Below are 18,595 nucleotides of genomic sequence, written 5' to 3' on the forward strand. Positions count from 1 at the left end.
CGAAAACGTTTTCTTCAATATAACATTTAGTGATCCTACTCAGGTACATAACAAATGATATGGTAATTGGAGCGACCATTCGGCTGCCATTAAATCCAAAAATTAGACGCTTGTCTACCTCGATTCGTGAAACTGTAGAAAATCATGGTATAGATTTGATTTCGGGTATTGCACAACGTTATCATAGCGTATCTCTTATGAATGCAACTTTAACAGAGTTCAAAGAAAAGCTTAGAGAGAAGGCCTTGCACAACTGTCGTGTCCACTATCGCGTCCAAAGATAAGCCTTGGTCTCAGCTGACTGCCTAAGAACCATCATCCAATATACAAAATTTTCCATATATGGTGCAATGATATAGTGCTACCTTTTTGTATCATGCACCTACACTTGAAATGAACTATTTGAAAAAATCCATGGTATAAACAGGCAAAAGCGCTCAGGCCTACATTTTGTGAATTGGTACAGCTGACAGGAGGGTATTGATGGTATTTAGTGGGGACGACAGTTTTGATCACTGGCGGAAATTCCATTGATTGCTTGAACTAAATTGGGTCTGTCAAGGCCTTAAGTAAAGTGCCAAATTTTGATTACGTTCATCAGTTGATTCGGTCTATTTTGATCATTTCTGCTCAAATGCCATTGGGTAAAGAATTTTCAGTCAATCATATACCCGGCGTCAAACAAAGTGTCTTCCTATTTTCGATTCTAAAACCCATATTTAATTAGTTGGCAATTTGTATTACTTATAGCCTTTGTCCCTGGGTTGGGGATTCTTTCTGTAGTGATCTTTCTATAGTGAATATCTCAAATTTTGACTGGATTCAACGGAGGCGGGGCAATAAAGGGATTGCAGGGGGTTTGTTTACCATCCGATCTCATTTGATTCTTAAAAAGAGAACTTAACCTCACTATTTCCAATTGAACGAGCACCCTCCAAGGCTTTGTAATCACCTCTTCATACAAAGATACCGGGGAAAATATAAACAAAAACTTAAAACAAAACATTGAAGGTAGTACAGTAGTGTAGGGTAGTACAGTGTAAATAATGATGCAACAATAGCGTAGCGTCACAATTATTAGTAAAGCCTTTCTGCGGCAACTCCAATGGTAGACAGATAACCAAACTGTTCCATCTGTCAATAAATTTAGAATAAAAAAATAGGTTCTATTGTTTTAACAAATTTCATAAGGACATTTCTTAATGTAAACTATGAGTATATTTCAACTTAAAATATTATCTTTTAGATGCCGATGAACATAAAGATTTAATAAGGCGTATGCAATTCTTAAATCAAGCCAAAGGTGATGCTGATGGTGATGGTATACCTGATGAAGAAGATGATGATGACGACAACGATGGAGTTCCAGATGATGAAGACAAAGATGATGATGGAGATGGTGTAAATGACAGCAAAGATCACGATGATGACAATGACGGAATACCTGATCATCAAGAAGGAGATCTTGACAACGACGGAATACCTGATCACATTGACAATGATGATGATAATGACGGCATACCTGACTCTGAGGATAATGATGACGATAATGATGGTATTCCTGATTACAAAGACCATGACGACGATAATGATGGTATATTAGATCATAGGGAAAGTGACTTTGACAATGATGGAATACCTGATCATTTAGATGAAGACGACGATAACGATGGAATCCCTGACTCAGAAGATCCTGATGATGACAATGATGGTCTAAATGACAGCAAAGATCATGACGATGACAATGATGGAATGCCTGATCACCTGGAGGGAGATAATGACAATGATGGAATTCCTGATCATTTAGATGATGATGATGATAATGATGGAATCCCTGACAGTTTAGATGACGATGATGATGGAGACGGCATTCTAGATGAAGACGATGACGATGATGACAATGATGGTATTATTGACAAAAAGGAAATTGATACTGATGGTGATGGCATACCTGACCATTTAGATGACGATGATGACAACGATGGCATCCCCGATGAAAATGATGATGATGATGATAATGACGGTATTCCAGATAGTGAAGGTATACAATTATTCCTTATATTCCTAACTACTTTGTTACTATATCTACAAAAAAAGTCATCGTTCTTCTAATTATATTTTTGCATTATCAGCGGCTTTATAGTACGAGGTGTAGTAACTCTATAGCTGAGGAACAATAGAATACTTTAATTCGGGCTTTTGTCTGTTGTCAATAATTGTTCAATGTTGTCAAAAATTGTCGATATTTAGGCTATTGCAAATAATTCGGACTATTAAAATATCATAAAAAGGAGATGAAAAGTTCCTCTGAAATCTTTCAGATTTGTTTTAAAATTTTAATCAGGGACAAAGCTATACTTTCGCATGACGCAAAATAAGCTTCTTGTGGATCATGTAATTTGGAACTAGTACAAACTTCGAAATAGCTTCTTAGGCTTCATAGGAAATGATTCCGGATAGGTCAATCTAGAAACGTCAAATTGTAAGATTTTCTGTGTCCCTAATCCCAAATTTTCAATCTTTATTTAATCTTTTGAAATGTCGTATTCTTACACAACTTATACCTGCAACTAGGCAATGACAAATTCAGGTACGATCCAACATATACAAGGGAAGAGGTTGAGTATTATTTACAGAATCTCGTTATTTACGAATCTACCAGAAACGGTTATCACGACTCAGTTGAAATTAATGGTAATAATATAGTTTCAAGTTTCGCATTTTGTGTGTCTGTAAGTAATCCCTGGGTTGAAGAATGTGAATTGTGTTATTTCATTCTTCCCATCAAGATATCTACTTGAAGTGGTTGTTCAACCAAACTTTGCTCAACCAAACTCAACCAAACTTTGTGAAAAGTAAGTGCTAGTACCCTAGTCATACCTTCGGGGAGATCAGGAGCTGATCCATCCTCTCTGTGGGAACTCAAAGGGAATGGGAACTTTGTGTCCAAATTTTGATTTTTTTTTTCAAAGGGACATCTGACAGGTCATGTATTAACACAACTCCACAAAAAGCAAGAGTAAGTGGCTTTATTTTACCTATTCGGAGTGCTTACCTGGTCCAATCTTTGTGGGAAAAGGGTTCGTATACCAGAAGAGGTATTATCTCAACCATTCACGTTTTTTGCTTATATTTTATCCTATATCAGCTTTTTCACATTTTGTTTTTCCCATTTGTTGAGTTTTAACTTCTTTTTTCTGTGATTTCATAATTTTATAAATTTTTTTATTAATTATACTTATATATACAAAAAAGTCTGTGTCATTTAGATTTCTTGCTCCAGGATAGATCTTAAACACGACATCATTTACGCAATGGAATATCTAAAGTCAATGCTATGTAACATCTCACTGATTCAATACCTAACTTAACCTGTCAAGGTCACGTTAGAACATTAATATAGCGTAGAAAGCAGGTGTGTCCAATTTGCCAAAAATCAATAGCTTTTCTGGATATTTACACGACTTGGGGACGTGTACACGACTTGGGGACGTGTACACGACTTGGGGAAAAACGCAATCCATAGATTTTTTGAAACGTTTCATTAGAAAGCATTCCCCGATTCATTATTTGAGAGAGGCTTTCTTCGCCAAGGTGTCTAGTGCACAGTTCCATTGGAGGGGGGAACTCCCTTTTAATTCCTAAAGCGGACAAAAATCTTTTTAATATAAAGGTTCCCTGAGGAAAAATCACAAAGAAAATATCTCGACGAAGTAAAACAACTTGAAGAAAATGAAATCTCGAGGGGGAAAACGCTTTAAAAGAAAAATGAAATCCTGAAGAAAAAAATCTCCTAAATTGTGTAAAATCCAACGTATACGCCGTCATTACGTAACAGTGACATGTGCACCGCCATTACGTAACATTCACGTGTGTGCAATCCCCAGTTACAACTGGGGGTTCTCCATGGGCCCTGAAAGAACAATTCACATGGGATTGCGTCATCCTCAGTTACAAGCAGGTATTCCCCACTTGGCTGGCGAACCCTAACCTCTAAAAGTTCACGATCGATTGTGTCATCCTCACTTACAAGTGGGGGTTCCCAGCTTGACTAGCGGTCACCTGTTGGAATTGGATGCTAGGGCCCCGTTGGAATTTAATGTTAGGGAACCGTTGAAATTGACAGCTAGAACGCCGTTGGAATTGCAAGCTTGGGCCCCCATTGGAATTGCTTGCTAGGGGCCCCGGTGAAATTGGATGCTATGGCCCCCGGTGGAATTTTCCGCTAGGGCCCTTGTTGGTATTTGTTGCTAAAACTCTGGTGGGACTTCTCGCTAGGGCCCCCTGTTGGAATTGGTTTGCTAGGGCCCTGTGTCACGAAGTTTCCCCACTGGCAGGCCCTGAACGTTTTTCTCCTACGCCCTTAGGTTTTTTATGCAACCAAAGACTAAACTATGACGTGACGTCTTTGTCTGGAGACCCTGTAGGTTTTTTCGGGCCCTCCAGTCTCGAATAAGACATTTGCATAAGTGAACAAACAATTTCGTTTATGTAACCCTCAACTCCTTTTACTAAACAACACCTGCAGCTTAAACTTGTATCTTGAAGAAAACTAATAACACCTGTGTCTTGAAAGAATCCCCGTTAAACTTCTTCGTGATTAACGATGTAGAAGAAAAGAGTTGTGTCTATGAGCATCTTTAAACAGATTGAGGCATCACTTCTTATTTGATCGGATGGATTTTGGGTAAAGAGGGTAGGGGGCTGGGGCTAATTGTCCTCTGATCCCTTTGGACTCTTAAAAAGGGAACTAGAACTTTTAATTTTCAATTGAATGAGGCTCCTTCAAGGTTTATGCGACCATTCCTTCCATACAACTTTATACGCCTACAGGGAATAATTTGCAAAACTTGCCCCAGGGTTCTGGGAGGTTGCATAAGCCCTGGAGTTTTATTATATTATGTTTGATCTATTTTGGACAAAATAAATGTCTAAGAAATTCGATTGGATGCATTTGAGGAAAAGAGGATTGGTGAGGGGGGGGGGGCTAGTTGTCATCGGATCACATTTGACTCTTAAAAAGGGAACTAGCAATTTCAGTTTCTAGTCATTTGAGTCCATTCCTAAGTTTATCTCTTCCATAAGAACCTTATTTGCCCCCGTGACATAGCTTTTGTTATTTGACCTTTAAATTATTTTGAACAAAGGGGCTATTTGAAAATTGCTATTGTATTTATTTGGGGAAAACGGCCTTGGGGGGGTCTAATTGTCCTCCGATCACTTTTGATTCTTAAAAAGGACATTATAAGTTCCGATTTACAAATGAATGAGCTCCCTTCGAGAATTACACGATCATCCCTTCTGTTTATGTTGTATGATCCTTGGTCTATTTTGAACAAAATGGCTATATAAGAAATTTGATTGAACACAAATGGGGAAAAGGGGTTTGGGAGGAGGTCTAATTGCGATTGGATCGCTTTTTACTCTTAAAAGGGAATTAGAGCTTTCAATTTCTAATCTTTTGAGTCTCCTCCAAAGTTTATACGACCACCTGTTCCATAAAAACCTTATATGCCCTCGCGGCATAAGTTACAACCCTTCCTCGGGCTCTGGGCACGGTTTATGTTGACCCTAAAGTTTTTGCTATCTGATCATTGGACTATTTCAAACAAGCTGACTATCCCAAAATTTTCATCGAATGCGTTTAGGGAAAAGAAGTTAAGTGGTGGGTGGGGGTTAAATGCCCTCCCTTTCCTTTTGACTTATTAAAAGGTAACTAGAACTTTCATTTTACAATCAAATGAGCGACCTCTGAAGTTTATACGACCACGCCTTACATAAAAACCTTATATGCCCCCGATGCATAAAACACTTACCCCGGGCTCTGCAGAGAGGGGGGGGGGGGTTGTTTACCCTGAAGTTTTTGTTACCTGGTGTTTGAACTATGTTTATTAAAATGGTAATCTCAAAATTTTTATCGGATGGGTATGGGAAAAAAGGACGTGGGGGTGGGGCTTGTTGCCTCACGATCTCTTTTGACTCTGAACAAGTGAACTAGATCTTTCAAATTTCCAATCAGATGAGCAGATGAACCCCCTCTGAAGCTATTAAGAGCATTCCTTTGATAAGAACCTTATATACCCCCAGGGCATAACCTACAGCACATGTTCCCAGGACCTGGGAGGCTGTGTCGACCCTGGAGTCTTTGAACTATTTTTAATAAGATTGCTACCTTAAAATTTTTATCAGATGCATCTGGGGAAAAGGGCGTGGGGGAGCTAGTTCCCGTCCTATCCCTTTTGGCTTTTAAAAAGTCCACTAGAACTTCCGATTTCAAATGGAATGAGCCATATCCAAAGGTTATATGGCCATCCCTTCCATATGAACTGTCTTTGAAAAATAAATAAATAAATAAATAAATAATAAAACATTAGAGGCTCTGACATTAAAATTTATTTGAACATCAACTACAAACCGAACTTAGTGGAAAGTGAAAGCTAGTTTCAAAAATTAAAGTTACAGCATCTACTGGAATGGTAGAGATTTAAGGAGGGAGAGGAGGTACTTAAATTCTATCTTGATAATTTCTTTCTTTAGGACTATGAAATATTGGTATAGAAGGATTGATTGAATCATTCTTTTTCTTTAGAGCCAGTAATATTCGGTAGATGAGGACAATCTTAACATTTCTTTTTCCTTAGGTTCATATTTTATCAGAAAAGGAGGCATATCCTAGTATATGTTACGTTTATTTCTTATTATTATTTGGACCTATTCAGTATGTGACAATAACCTTAACATTCTCCTGCCGGTAATTTGTTCTGCCAGTGCCTACCAGGAATTGGCAGTCATTATATGTGTTTCGTTTGGTTTATGTACTGTCAGTAGAGGAGTTTTATTTTCAGTCATGTTTTTCCAGTTCAGGGAAGCAACTTTAATTCTCTTTAGAGCCAAATATTTAGAGCCACGTATTATGCAGGGCTCCCGCGGCTTCAATAGATTTAATAAAGTTTTTCAACAAAGTGCGAACCATAAAGTTTGTACCACTCACACAAGGATTTCACCTTTTAACTTTGAAACTATTGTTCATAAAAATGATACAGTCATATATGAAGACAGATACAGTCATATATGAAGGTGAGAAACCATCTTTTTGAGCAGTTTTTTCTTTTAATAATAAATGAAAATACTTGTTTGTGTATTCCCTTTTATCAAGGTATCCCTTTTGGGTAAATCCCTTTATAATTTTTTATTCCTTTTATCAAGCAAAATATTTGAAGAAGCATACACTATTACATTACTAATTTACTTACTACTAATTTAACTACTTACTACTAATTTATTATATTTATTAATTATATTTATCAATTATATTTAATTAGTAATTATTATTAATTATATTAATAATTAATTAATTAATATTAATTAATTTATTTATAAATAATTATTAATTAAATGTTATTAATTATAATATATTTACTTACTTACTAATTTATTCGTTGCTTATTTGAAATTTTCCACATGGCTTCTGCTATTATTTTAACTTTGTAGACTTTCTTGAAAAATTTAAATAAAGTTCTTTTTTTTTTTCGGCAGCAATGCGAGGAAAACGGTGTATTAACTTGTAACTAGATAGCTCTATTAACTTTATTGACGCTGTGAGAGTCCCGCATTAAAGTAAAAACTCTTAAAGCCACATATTTAGAGCTTAACAATAGCGCCACATTATTTCAGCACAGAAGAGCAGTCTTGACATATATTTTTCTTTAGAGCCATCTACTTTCGTCAGAGGAGGAGAATATTTAGGCGGAGCCACATATTCAGAGCTTAACAATAGCGCCATATTATTTCAGCACAGAAGAGCAGTCTTGACATTTATTTTTCTTTAGAGCCTTCTACTTTCGTCAGAGGAGGAGAATATTTAGGCGGAGCCACATATTTAGAGCTTAACAATAGCGCCATATTATTTCAGCACAGAAGAGCAGTCTTGACATTTATTTTTCTTTAGAGCCTTCTACTTTCGTCAGAGGAGGAGAATATTTAGGCGGAGCCACATATTTAGAGCTTAACAATAGCGCCATATTATTTCAGCACAGAAGAGCAGTCTTGACATTTATTTTTCTTTAGAGCCTTCTACTTTCGTCAGAGGAGGAGAATATTTAGGCGGAGCCACATATTCAGAGCTTAACAATAGCGCCATATTATTTCAGCACAGAAGAGCAGTCTTGACATTATTTTTCTTTAGAGCCATATACTTTCGTCAGAGGAGGAGAATATTATTACTTACTTTTCATAAAAGCTTTGCAATGTCTATAGAGACGGGCAACTTTGAATTCATTTCTTTTTTTGTTTTTTTTGGCGGGGGGAGGTATGTGGGGTAATGCTAGTATAGGATAGCGATCTTAATATTTTTTTTACTTTAGGTCCATGTACTGTCAGTAGAGGAGGGCAATCTTTCTGTCAGGTATTGCGGGTTTGTTCGGGTTTTTTTCGGGTTGTATAGCAAACCCTTGCTCGGGTTTGTTTTGAAACCGATGCCCCCACACACACTTTCAAACACTGCATAGATATGAAATGAACTACCCACCCTCGCTCCGAAATACCTCAGAATGGTTGCCCTCGACCTTGTCTTAAATAATGTAAATCGTATAGACCACTTACAGTAATCAGGGACGTACGCAGGAGGAGATATCGAAGCCCCTCCCACTGAAATCCTAAATTTTCCTCAATTCCTGAGCACTTCTTGTGTAAATTATCCAGTAAGATTTATGCTTTCTTATTCGATCGCCTCGGAAAAGACTAAGCGTACGTGTCTGACTGTAATGTGTACCAACTCTATTTTTCACCTGATCCAATGCATGCAAGTTATAAATGAGTTTCTTTTCTAGCATGCTACTGCTGAATCCCTCTTATAATCTGCCAAAATTGTATTAAATTAATTTGTGTTTTTTGTTTTGTTTTTGTTTGCATGCTTAAAAGGAGGCTTAGTATGTTTGAGCTCTATTCTGATTGCATCAGATTTGCGTAGGTCTAACCATAATTTTAGATAATTTGCCAGCCTGTAAAAAAAAAAAAATTGCCAGGAAAACTGTTAGCGTTAAATTTGCTCATTTTTTAAGTCCCGCCTCCTTCCTAATCCGTAAAGTATAATATTTTCCCATAAATTTACTTTAATTCTAATTCCATTTACACTAAATTCAAATCTTCACTTAGTTTTGTTTAGTTTGGGTACTTCTAACAACCTACTACTTGTAAAAGCCCACTGGTCACCAAACGGCCTTATGCCAAAACAGCTACGTGAGCTCTTCCTCCATCCCAATCTTATCAAAGCCTCCCTCTTTAAACCCTCCCAAGAATTTTCGATTTCCATTTAGTCGTACCTTACAACCTCCTCTCCTCCCATTCGGGTAAAAGCTATTTTTCGTTTGGTCGTAGATGGTTGGCCAAAAAGGACAATATATGGCAATCTGTCATCCCATTAAGTCGAAGTCCATTAACATCGATTTCCATTAAGTCGTACCTGACAACCTCCTCTCCTCCCATTCGGGGAAAAGCTATTTTTTGTTTGGTCGTAGATGGTTGGCCAAAAAGGACAATATATGACAATCTGTCATTCCATTAAGTCGAATTCCATTAACATCGATTTCCATTAAGTCGTACCTTACAACCTCCTCTCCTCCCATTCGGGGAAAAGCTATTTTTTTTTTGGTCGTAGATGGTTGGCCTAAAAGGACAATATATGACAATCTGTCATTCCATTAAGTCGAATTCCATTAACATCGATTTCCATTAAGTCGTACCTTACAACCTCCTCTCCTCCCATTCGGGGAAAAGCTATTTTTTGTTTGGTCGTAGATGGTTGGCCAAAAAGGACAATATATGACAATCTGTAATTCCAATAAGTCGAAGTCCATTAACATCGATTTCCATTATGTCGTAACTTACAACCTCTTCTCCTCCCATTCGGGGAAAAGATATTTTTTGTTTGGTCGTAGATGGTTGGCCAAAATGGACAATATATGACAATCTGTCATTCCATTAAGTCGAATTCCATTAACATAGATTTCCATTAAGTCGTACCTTACAACCTCCTCTCCTCCCATTCGGGGAAAAGCTATTTTTTTTTGGTCGTAGATGGTTGGCCAAAAAGGACAATATATGACAATCTGTCATTCCATTAAGTCGAATTCCATTAACATCGATTTCCATTAAGTCGTACCTTACAACCTCCTCTCCTCCCATTCGGGGAAAAGCTATTTTTTGTTTGGTCGTAGATGGGTGGCTAAAAAGGACAATATATGGCAATCTGTCATTCTTCATCCGCACAGCGTATTCCAGCCATCTCTCATAATAACCCTAGAACTAAGCTATAAATTAACAAACTGAAAAACTAACCTTCCTGGTTTTACAGAGTCCCCTACCGCCATAGGGAATCCCTTCCACCGTAGATATACTTAAATAATATATACACAAACTGTTTTTCTTAAAACTTTGTTTCCAGTCAAGTATACAACATCCACTGTCCTTAAAACCTTTCAAAAACCTTTTATCAAGCCCAGGGGTAATAGAACTTTGTTTTGAAGTCCTGCTGACCGTTTTCAGTCCTATTTTTACACTCAAGCAGTTTTTTCTCGAAGAATTATCAAAATAAAATATAAATAAATATGTGCGCAGGGGGGGGTATGTAAACTACCAAAGTCTACCAGAACTTATTTTGGGGATGGAAGGTGCACTTCCTCAGTAGCAGATTGACATCTGATTTCAAATTACCCTCACAATAGTGCAGAAATTCCATCCGTCTTTTCGCGAATATCATTCCCCATCTTTTCATTAGTCACGAATACCAGATAGACATCTAAGATGGCGTTGCTAACAACCTCATAAATAATAACTTTAAGTTTGAATGTGAGCAGGTCTCTCTTCAAATAGACTATCAGTATAATTTGATGCCTTTGCATTTTGGGTCAATTTTGCGAGCATTACTAATTTCTATTTTTCTTTGTACTTTGGAGCCTTCCATAGTAAATATGTCTATACTTTGATATTTTACTTTAAAGCTTGTTTTATTAGTCATTTTTATGTTTTATTATTGTTATGTTCATTATTTTATATTTATTCATTAATTTTTATTGTTTATTATTTAGTGTTTTATTATATCAATTATTTTAATCCATTTTAATCTTTCACTCTATTTTTTTTCTTTTCTTTTTTAGTAAACTCAAACCAGAAAATCGCTGTTATTCCAGCATTTTTCAAGCCATCAGCTGTGCCCGGGTTCATTATTCAGTTCATTATTTACTATCATTGTTTAGTCCTTGCTATTAACCAATAACTTTTTTCATTTATTATTTAACACAAGCTATATTTAATGTTTTAATTTATGATAATATTTAACTTTATTCTTATTTTGCCATGTTTTTTTTTTTTCACTATGTATCCTCGAGCCCCGAAATCGACGTTATCTCAAAACGTCGTTAAAACGTCAAAACGACGTTATTTCAAAGTCTCTTAATTTAGTTAATGTGTTTTATCCTTATTCAGTTCATTGTTTACTACCAATGTTTAGTCCTTACTATTAATCAATAGCTTTTTTACTTCATTTATTATTTAATATATTTTATATTTAATATTTTAACTTATGATAATATGTACCTTCATTGTTATTTTGCCATGTTTATCTTACTGTGCACCCTCAAGCCCCGAAATCGACGTTATTTCAGAACTCCCCACATCAATAGTCGTTTCATTTTTTGTTTAGATTCAATGGTTAATATTTTGATATTTCATTTTAATGTTTATTCTACTAAATTTATTTTCGTTTTAGCACTATTCAATTTCTTATTCAATAATCATATTTATTTATTAGAATTTACCATTAAATTTTTTTTCGATTTATCATTTAGTACTTAATTCACTAATGACGTATGAAAACAAAGAAAGGAAATAATAAACAAAGAGAGAAAAATCAAATAGGTGAAAAACGAGGATTTTATCAGCCAGTAGCAAATATGAAAAACAAGCAACGTATTTAATTCACTAATTTAGTTATATTTAGTAAATATTTAGAATTTAGCAATTAGTGTTTAATTATTTTTACTATTTTAATTAAATACTTTATTTTTTATATTTCTTTTCTTTTAGCGAACTCAAGCCACGAAATCACCGTGATTCCTGTAGTTCTCATATCAACAATAGTTTCGTATCTTGTTCAGGTGTGACGCTCACATCTAAGTAGAAATTTTTCTCTGTGAAGTTCATCATCTTTAAGAACAGTATTTTTAAAAGTTGGAGCTGGTTCAAAAGCGTTCCAGTGCCTTGATTTTAAATTTAATCTAAAATGTAAAGAATGTGAATATTGCCTAAACCTTTTTGCAATAAAAGATTGAATTACAAACTTTTCTTTTATGTGAGGAAATAAGAACAAAACCTCGTGTAGAAAATTATGGAAAGAGAGCCTCTAGCCCTTTGCAGATCAAGGTGGATTATGGAGTCTTTCCAGAGGAGCAATTAACATGAATACCTCCATCGATCGTCGAAAAGCAAAGAACAGTCCTTGCAAAAAAAGTGATGTTTAGTGAAATTTGCCCTTCAAGGTTATATCATCCCTGCTCTAGGATTTTCGAATTTTAGGAAAAACGAGTGCAAATTTTTGACATTTGACAATTTTGACATTGGCGTTTGAATTTTGTGACAGCCGATCTCACAATCAGCTGTAGCTAGACCGCTGACGTCGTACAGCAGTTGGAAAATTCGAAAGAGAATTTTATTTATTTTTTTTTTGCGCAATATAGCGCCTCCGAGTCTGTTTTTCCAAAATTCCGAGAAAAACGAGTTAAAAAATTTTGACGTTTGTATCTCAGAATCAGCTGCAGCTAGAGCGCTAACGTCTTACAGCAATGTTAATAATGGTTTAAAGTATTTGGTTCACCCTAAGAGCAAGTTGATCAAGGCCAGTACGTGCGTAAAATAGGAGGAGGTATTTACCCCCATCAAAAATTTAAAATACTACTACTAACAACTCCCTGCAGCACCAAACCGCCTGAGGCGAACAGCTGGACACCCTCAACCTCCCATATGATATATTGAAAGCTTCACTAGTTACCCTTTTCACGATGTTCCGATTTCCCTTAAATCGTTCCTTATGAACTGTTCTGAACTTAATTCCGGGACGACCTGCTTTTTGTTTGATTCGTAAAACGTGGCCGAGCTATCATATAATTTTTTTCACTATGGCAGTGGCAGTTCTAGGCACTGGCAGGGACTTATCTGTTATAGCGCCAATGTATATAGAAGCTAAGTAAATCCTCAAAATGCGATTCTTAATGACATCAATGCGTTCTGTACGGCATGCATTTCAATAAGTTTCTTCTATAGTTTCCATAACTTTGTTAATAGAGTATTATATTTTATCATATTTCTATAGGAATAAGCGTTAGAGCTTATTACTTCTACTTAGCTTCTATATACACAAGCGCTTTAACAGATATGTATCCCTTTCATTTCATTTTCTACGCTCATTTGGTATATCTTGCCCCCCCCCCCGGATTATGAGACCTAAAACTGCTACTAAAAGTGAGATCAAGCAAAATTTTCGTTTTGTTTGATATACAAGATTGTTTGATATACCTTTTAATAAAATTTGTTGTTCAGAATAATTTTTAAACTGTATTCTCTAGCAAAGCACTAATCATTTTTTGAATTTTAAACCAGATAATGGAATAATTTTGTTTAACTGTATTCTCTAGCAAAGCACCAAAATCATTTTTAAATTTTAAATTAAATAATTGAGTAATTTTTTATACTGTATTCTCTAGCAAAGCACTAAAATTATTGTTTTTATTTTAAATCAAATAATAGAATAATGTTTTTAAACTGTATTCTCTAGCAAAGCACTAAAATCAATAGTAAAAACAAATTAAAACAGTGTATTCACGGACAGTGATCTAACAAACTTACTTCAAGAATAAAATGTCAAATATCAACATCAGAGCCATTTTTACGCTTCACAAGTATTAAAATTTTTGGTTCTGGCTCTTGAATTTTAAGTGACGCATTCTGTATTATCCACTTTTCGTCGTAACTATTTCTAGAAGATTCAAAATGGAACACTCCACTATTCTTAGGCCCTTTCACACTTATATCAAACACAGCTCTTAGGCCATCTGCAAAATTCTTCTGAGTGTTGCTCAAATCCGCTCCACTGTCTTTAATTGGCTCCCCCAACTCTTCTATTACTAATCTATTTCTTCTAAGAAGTGTGATAGCTTCTCTATAAAATTCGGAGCGTTTTATGTTCTCTCGAATCCGAGACTTTACCCAAAAGCCTGTGCCGATGACGACAAACGCACCGCCAATAGCTATTTGGTATAGTACCCGATTGATGCCTGAAGTCTTCATTGTAGACTGGCCGCTGTTGCCAGAAACCTTGAAAAAATAAATGAAATGAAAAGTGGGACATTTTATCTAATATGCAGAAACATTATAGTAATACATTTTGAAGGCACTTCCAGTATAATCCCCCCCCTAATGTGCAAATATATGGTCCAAATTATATATTTTCCGTGTGTTTTCTATTTGATTTTATCAAGCGTAGACTCAATTTACAGGTACACAGGTTGAAACAAAAGTGACGCATGTGAAAATGTATGGGAAGTATACATTTTGGCTATATAATTTGAATATTCAGGGGGGAGGGGATAAAGTAAAGTGGAAGAGCCACTATACTTCACCTAATTTTAATACCTATGAGGCGTAAAGATGGCTCTGATGTTGATTCGTAAGAATTCAAATTGTAGGAATATATCTAAATTGCAGGTTATGTAAAAAAACTAGAATTTTGCAGGAAAATCAAAAACCTTTAAAATCAAAGCCTTCGAAATTTTCTGAAAAAAATCTAAAATCAAGTTCAAGTAAAAAAAAACTTTTAAGATCAACAGCAAATAAAAAGAATAATGAACTAAAACAAATATATATGTACAATTATTGACGAGTGAGAGTAGCATTATAAGCCTTGATGAACAAGTGATCGAAAAAATATTCATGTAATGCATATGTTGTGCTGCTGCCGGCTGAATTTTAGGTACCTATTGAGCTACTTGTCGCGGGAGCCATTGGCGCAAAGGGAGTTGCTCACGGGAGAGGATTTCACGAAGCTGTGAATTTGCCAAAAAACTGACACGAAACATAAAACACAAGGGAAAATTGTTTTAAAAGGGGATAATATTCTTTGATGATAAATCCACATATTTTATTGCTGTCGCAACAAGTCTGGGATATACTATACAGAAAAATCGTATTCATAATCTTATCTAACCTCAGAGCTAAAATATTTAAGAAACCAATTGACCAAATATCAGCACCTGGAGCCTTATTATTTTTCAACTCTTTTAGTACTGTTGCTGACTGTTCCCCAAAATTTCAGTACAGACCGAAATTCAACAGTGTTTTAATTAAGGTTTTCGTAAAATCGTTAGGAACTTCCCCTTTTTCAAAAATTATATTTATAATCTTCAGTAACTTATTGTTTTTGAATCTTTTTTGTATTGTTGCTAAGTCGAATCAACATTTCAGTACAGACCAGGGTTATACAGCAATTTTTTTCTCTTTGATCATCAAGAGGAGGAAAGAAAACCAGACAAAATTTAGAATTTGATTTCATGTGGGAGTATAAACCTAGAATTTCAAAGGAAGAAGGTGAAATATCAATTTATCCTATGTGTGCTGGGAATATTTTCTGGGGAGAGTTAAAAACACTTCTTCTAAAAATGTACACGTAGTTTATGAATAGACCAGAGACAAAATTTATTTAATAAATATGTCCAACTAAAACAATTTTATAATTCTAACCAATTTAGCACTTGTGTTCGTCAGTTTCTCAGGCTTTTAGCACACATTGATTTCATCATATATAGACATAAGGCAATCGTGTAGCCGATATTTTCTTACAATTGTAAGATAGGGCAGTTAGAAATTTGTATCATATACTTATTATATGTGGATTAGACTCAATATATTCTGTAACCCTGGGTTCCTCCTGACACGATTTTACGCAAAAACGACTGTTTTTCCATCATCAGTCAAATTTCCTCTGTCTTTGCTGTAATTTTAAGCTTCCCAACGGTTCAACGGCTGTGTTCAATGCTTTTACTGAGCCGTTGAAAATTGCATCCAATATCCTGAATTCAAGGCTCTATAAAACCATAAATTGGAAGTAACTGAAAAACTAATCATGTATATCAAGAGCTTTTTCATTAATATTCGAAAAACAACACGAAAGATGTGTTCTTTTAATACAAGATTTTAATGTTCAAGGCCTGGAGGGATATTTTCAGGGTAATGAGCATAGAACAAGGATTTTAGTTTTCATTAGGCATAGCTGGCCAAAGATTAGCACTTTGAATGTTTTTCTTGGCTTCTAGACCTAGATTTAGCTTATTCCCAAGCATATGGATCTACCACCTTATCTCACTGGCAAATGCGATTTAAGGTATTTTCAGGTAATATGCTTTTTAAATATCTCGCAATATTTTTTGCACTTCAACGGCTGCAGTGAACCGCTTCTGTGTGAACGTTTTTGCGATTTTTCGAAGTCCACTATGCGTGAGCCGTTTTGCGTTAAAAAAGTCGTATCAATTATACACACTATCTATTTAAAAAAAATACATATCATAGATAGCGCGAAAAGCTACATTTTTAAAATAAATTTCTAAAAGAACATAAGCATGTATAGTATATTGATACACTTTCCTTTTAATAAAACAAAGATGCTTTTACAAATTCAAAATCACAAGAAATCTCTTCAAATACCTTTTAATCCTAATATGCAATTTTCTAATTTAGAAAATAGCTAAAAAGAAAAACAACAGTTAAATGAGTTTACTGGCAATGTTGAATTCATCACTATCATCATCAATCAGTCAACATGTGCATGTTTGTTGAAAAGTTATGAAATATTTGGAGTATTCTAATCCATTGTTTACTGAATAAAACAGAAAGGTAAAGTGATTATTTTATTAGCTTTAGAGTTTATTGTATATTGAAATGGTTTTTGCTTAAGTTATGTTAGGCAGCCAATGCGGTTGCCCTTTTTTGGTCACCAGGCAATTGTTCAAAATTGGGCTAAACTTAAGACCCATTTTTCCAACTTCAGTAAATGTATAGCCAACAAGATTCCATAGCTATCATAGGAACTAGTTACACATTACCTGGTCCTTTTTTAATGCTCTTTCATAATATACTAGTCAATTCATTCACAAATATGTCATGCCCCTCCTGATGGTCCCATAGGCTATAGCCCTATAACATAGCCTATGATGTCTCTGTGCCCTGCTAGCAATGATGAAAAGAAGACACGTCAGTGCTGCTCATATCAAACTCTTTTCTTTTGTTCAGGGAGGGGGGGGGGCTGTAACTTCCCAGTTTATTGTGTTCAACAGTAACATCCTAATTTCAATGTTGTACATTTTGTTTTACTATGCCCTTTGGGAGGTTTCAGGCTTATTAAAAATAACTGCAAATTTGCTTACAAATAATATTTTACCTATTAGACTGAAGACTAATAGAAATAGGCCTAGCCTATACAAGCCTTATTACTATTACTGAATAAGCTTCTAATTTAACAGTTGTTTTTAGAAATTTATTTTAAACTTTTTGTTACAATGGATTGTTTTGATCCCTATTAAGGGCTCAAACTAGAACTTTCCCTAGAAGCAATTATTGAATAGAGAAAGAGCATAAAAAAGGCATCAATTGATGGATTCACCTTTTTCTGAGATAAATTATTCAAATATACATAAATTTACTGGAAATTCATGAAAAATCTCCCCATCCACAGAATTTTTTCTGGTAAAATTCTAGCTAATTGACTTCTTGTTATCTCAGAAAGGGTTTAGGTTAGAAAAATGAAACTTTCAGGGATGAATCTACAGACTAAAGTATGCCCAGGGAAGTTATTTTGAAGCAACTACCTCCACTCCTTCTACCTCTAGAGGGCCCTGACCTTTAAAAATATGTGTGTTATAAAAGTGAAACCTTGCAAAATAGATCTTCTGCTTAATTGAAGTAGCCTACAACAAAATTGTTTTCAGCTTCATAACTTTGCTCAATTCCATTTTATAAGGTTTTAAAGATATGCAAATACATTTCCTAAGTTTTGAAAAAAAACATTGATATGGCTCAAAATTCTACTCAAATAACAGGAATTGCATTTTCAAAACTAAAAGCAGAGAAAAAGCAACTAGTAACTGAAAATTAAGGTAAAATGTTGTTTTGTCAAAATTTCAATAGGTATCATGTAGGCAAATTTCAGGGCCCTCTAGAGGGAGAATGAGTGGAGGTGGGTACTTTAAAATACCTTCCCAGGACACACTTTAGTCCATAGACCCATCCCTGAAAGTTTCATTTTCTTAACCTAAACCCTTTCTCAGATAGCAAGAAGTCAATTAACTAGAATTTTACCTTTTTTCTCCTTAAAATTCTCTGCATATGCTAGGCCTTATAACAATCAATGTAGGCTACTGTAAAAATAAGTGTTTCTTATTTAAATTTCAAAATTAAAAATAACAATTTCTCCAACCACAAGTGATAAACACAAATATCAGTTTTTCCATAATAGATTTAGGCCTGTTCCCTAAGTGAACAAAGTTGTCCATACCCT

At 35.1% G+C, this 18,595-nt stretch overlaps 3 protein-coding genes across 5 annotated transcripts in view; 2 read left to right on the plus strand and 1 right to left on the minus strand.

The window, feature by feature from the left end:
• Window positions 1-12,334, plus strand: part of LOC136038270 (fibrinogen-binding protein-like) — a 29,417-nt gene extending 17,083 nt beyond the window's left edge. The window contains exons 3-5 of one of the 2 annotated variants that reach the window (XM_065721390.1): window positions 1,247-2,041; window positions 8,364-8,404; window positions 12,082-12,334. In XM_065721390.1, the coding sequence (XP_065577462.1) occupies window positions 1,247-2,041; window positions 8,364-8,404; window positions 12,082-12,108 (863 nt within the window). In that variant the 3' untranslated portion in view covers window positions 12,109-12,334. The remainder of the gene's footprint in view (window positions 1-1,246; window positions 2,042-8,363; window positions 8,405-12,081) is intronic. The other variant, XM_065721388.1, reaches the window with a different exon arrangement.
• Window positions 12,335-13,911: 1,577 nt separating this feature from the next.
• On the minus strand, window positions 13,912-14,337 carry LOC136037587 (uncharacterized). The gene has a single exon (XM_065720308.1). It carries the CDS (start codon window positions 14,335-14,337, stop codon window positions 13,912-13,914), a length of 426 nt encoding a protein of 141 aa, XP_065576380.1.
• Window positions 14,338-16,811: 2,474 nt separating this feature from the next.
• LOC136038269 (insulin-like peptide receptor) overlaps window positions 16,812-18,595 on the plus strand; it is a 258,331-nt gene continuing 256,547 nt past the window's right edge. For both annotated transcript variants that reach the window (XM_065721386.1, XM_065721387.1), the window contains exon 1: window positions 16,812-16,935. The gene's annotated coding sequence lies outside the window, so the exon portion shown is untranslated. The remainder of the gene's footprint in view (window positions 16,936-18,595) is intronic.

This window comes from Artemia franciscana, chromosome 17 (genome assembly GCF_032884065.1).
Source record: "Artemia franciscana chromosome 17, ASM3288406v1, whole genome shotgun sequence".
NCBI classification, from domain to species: Eukaryota; Metazoa; Arthropoda; class Branchiopoda; order Anostraca; family Artemiidae; genus Artemia; species Artemia franciscana.

Bases quoted from the DNA above. Each gene is read 5' to 3' on its own strand.
- LOC136037587 (XM_065720308.1), bottom strand. From the start codon at position 14,337: ATGAAGACTTCAGGCATCAATCGGGTACTATACCAAATAGCTATTGGC.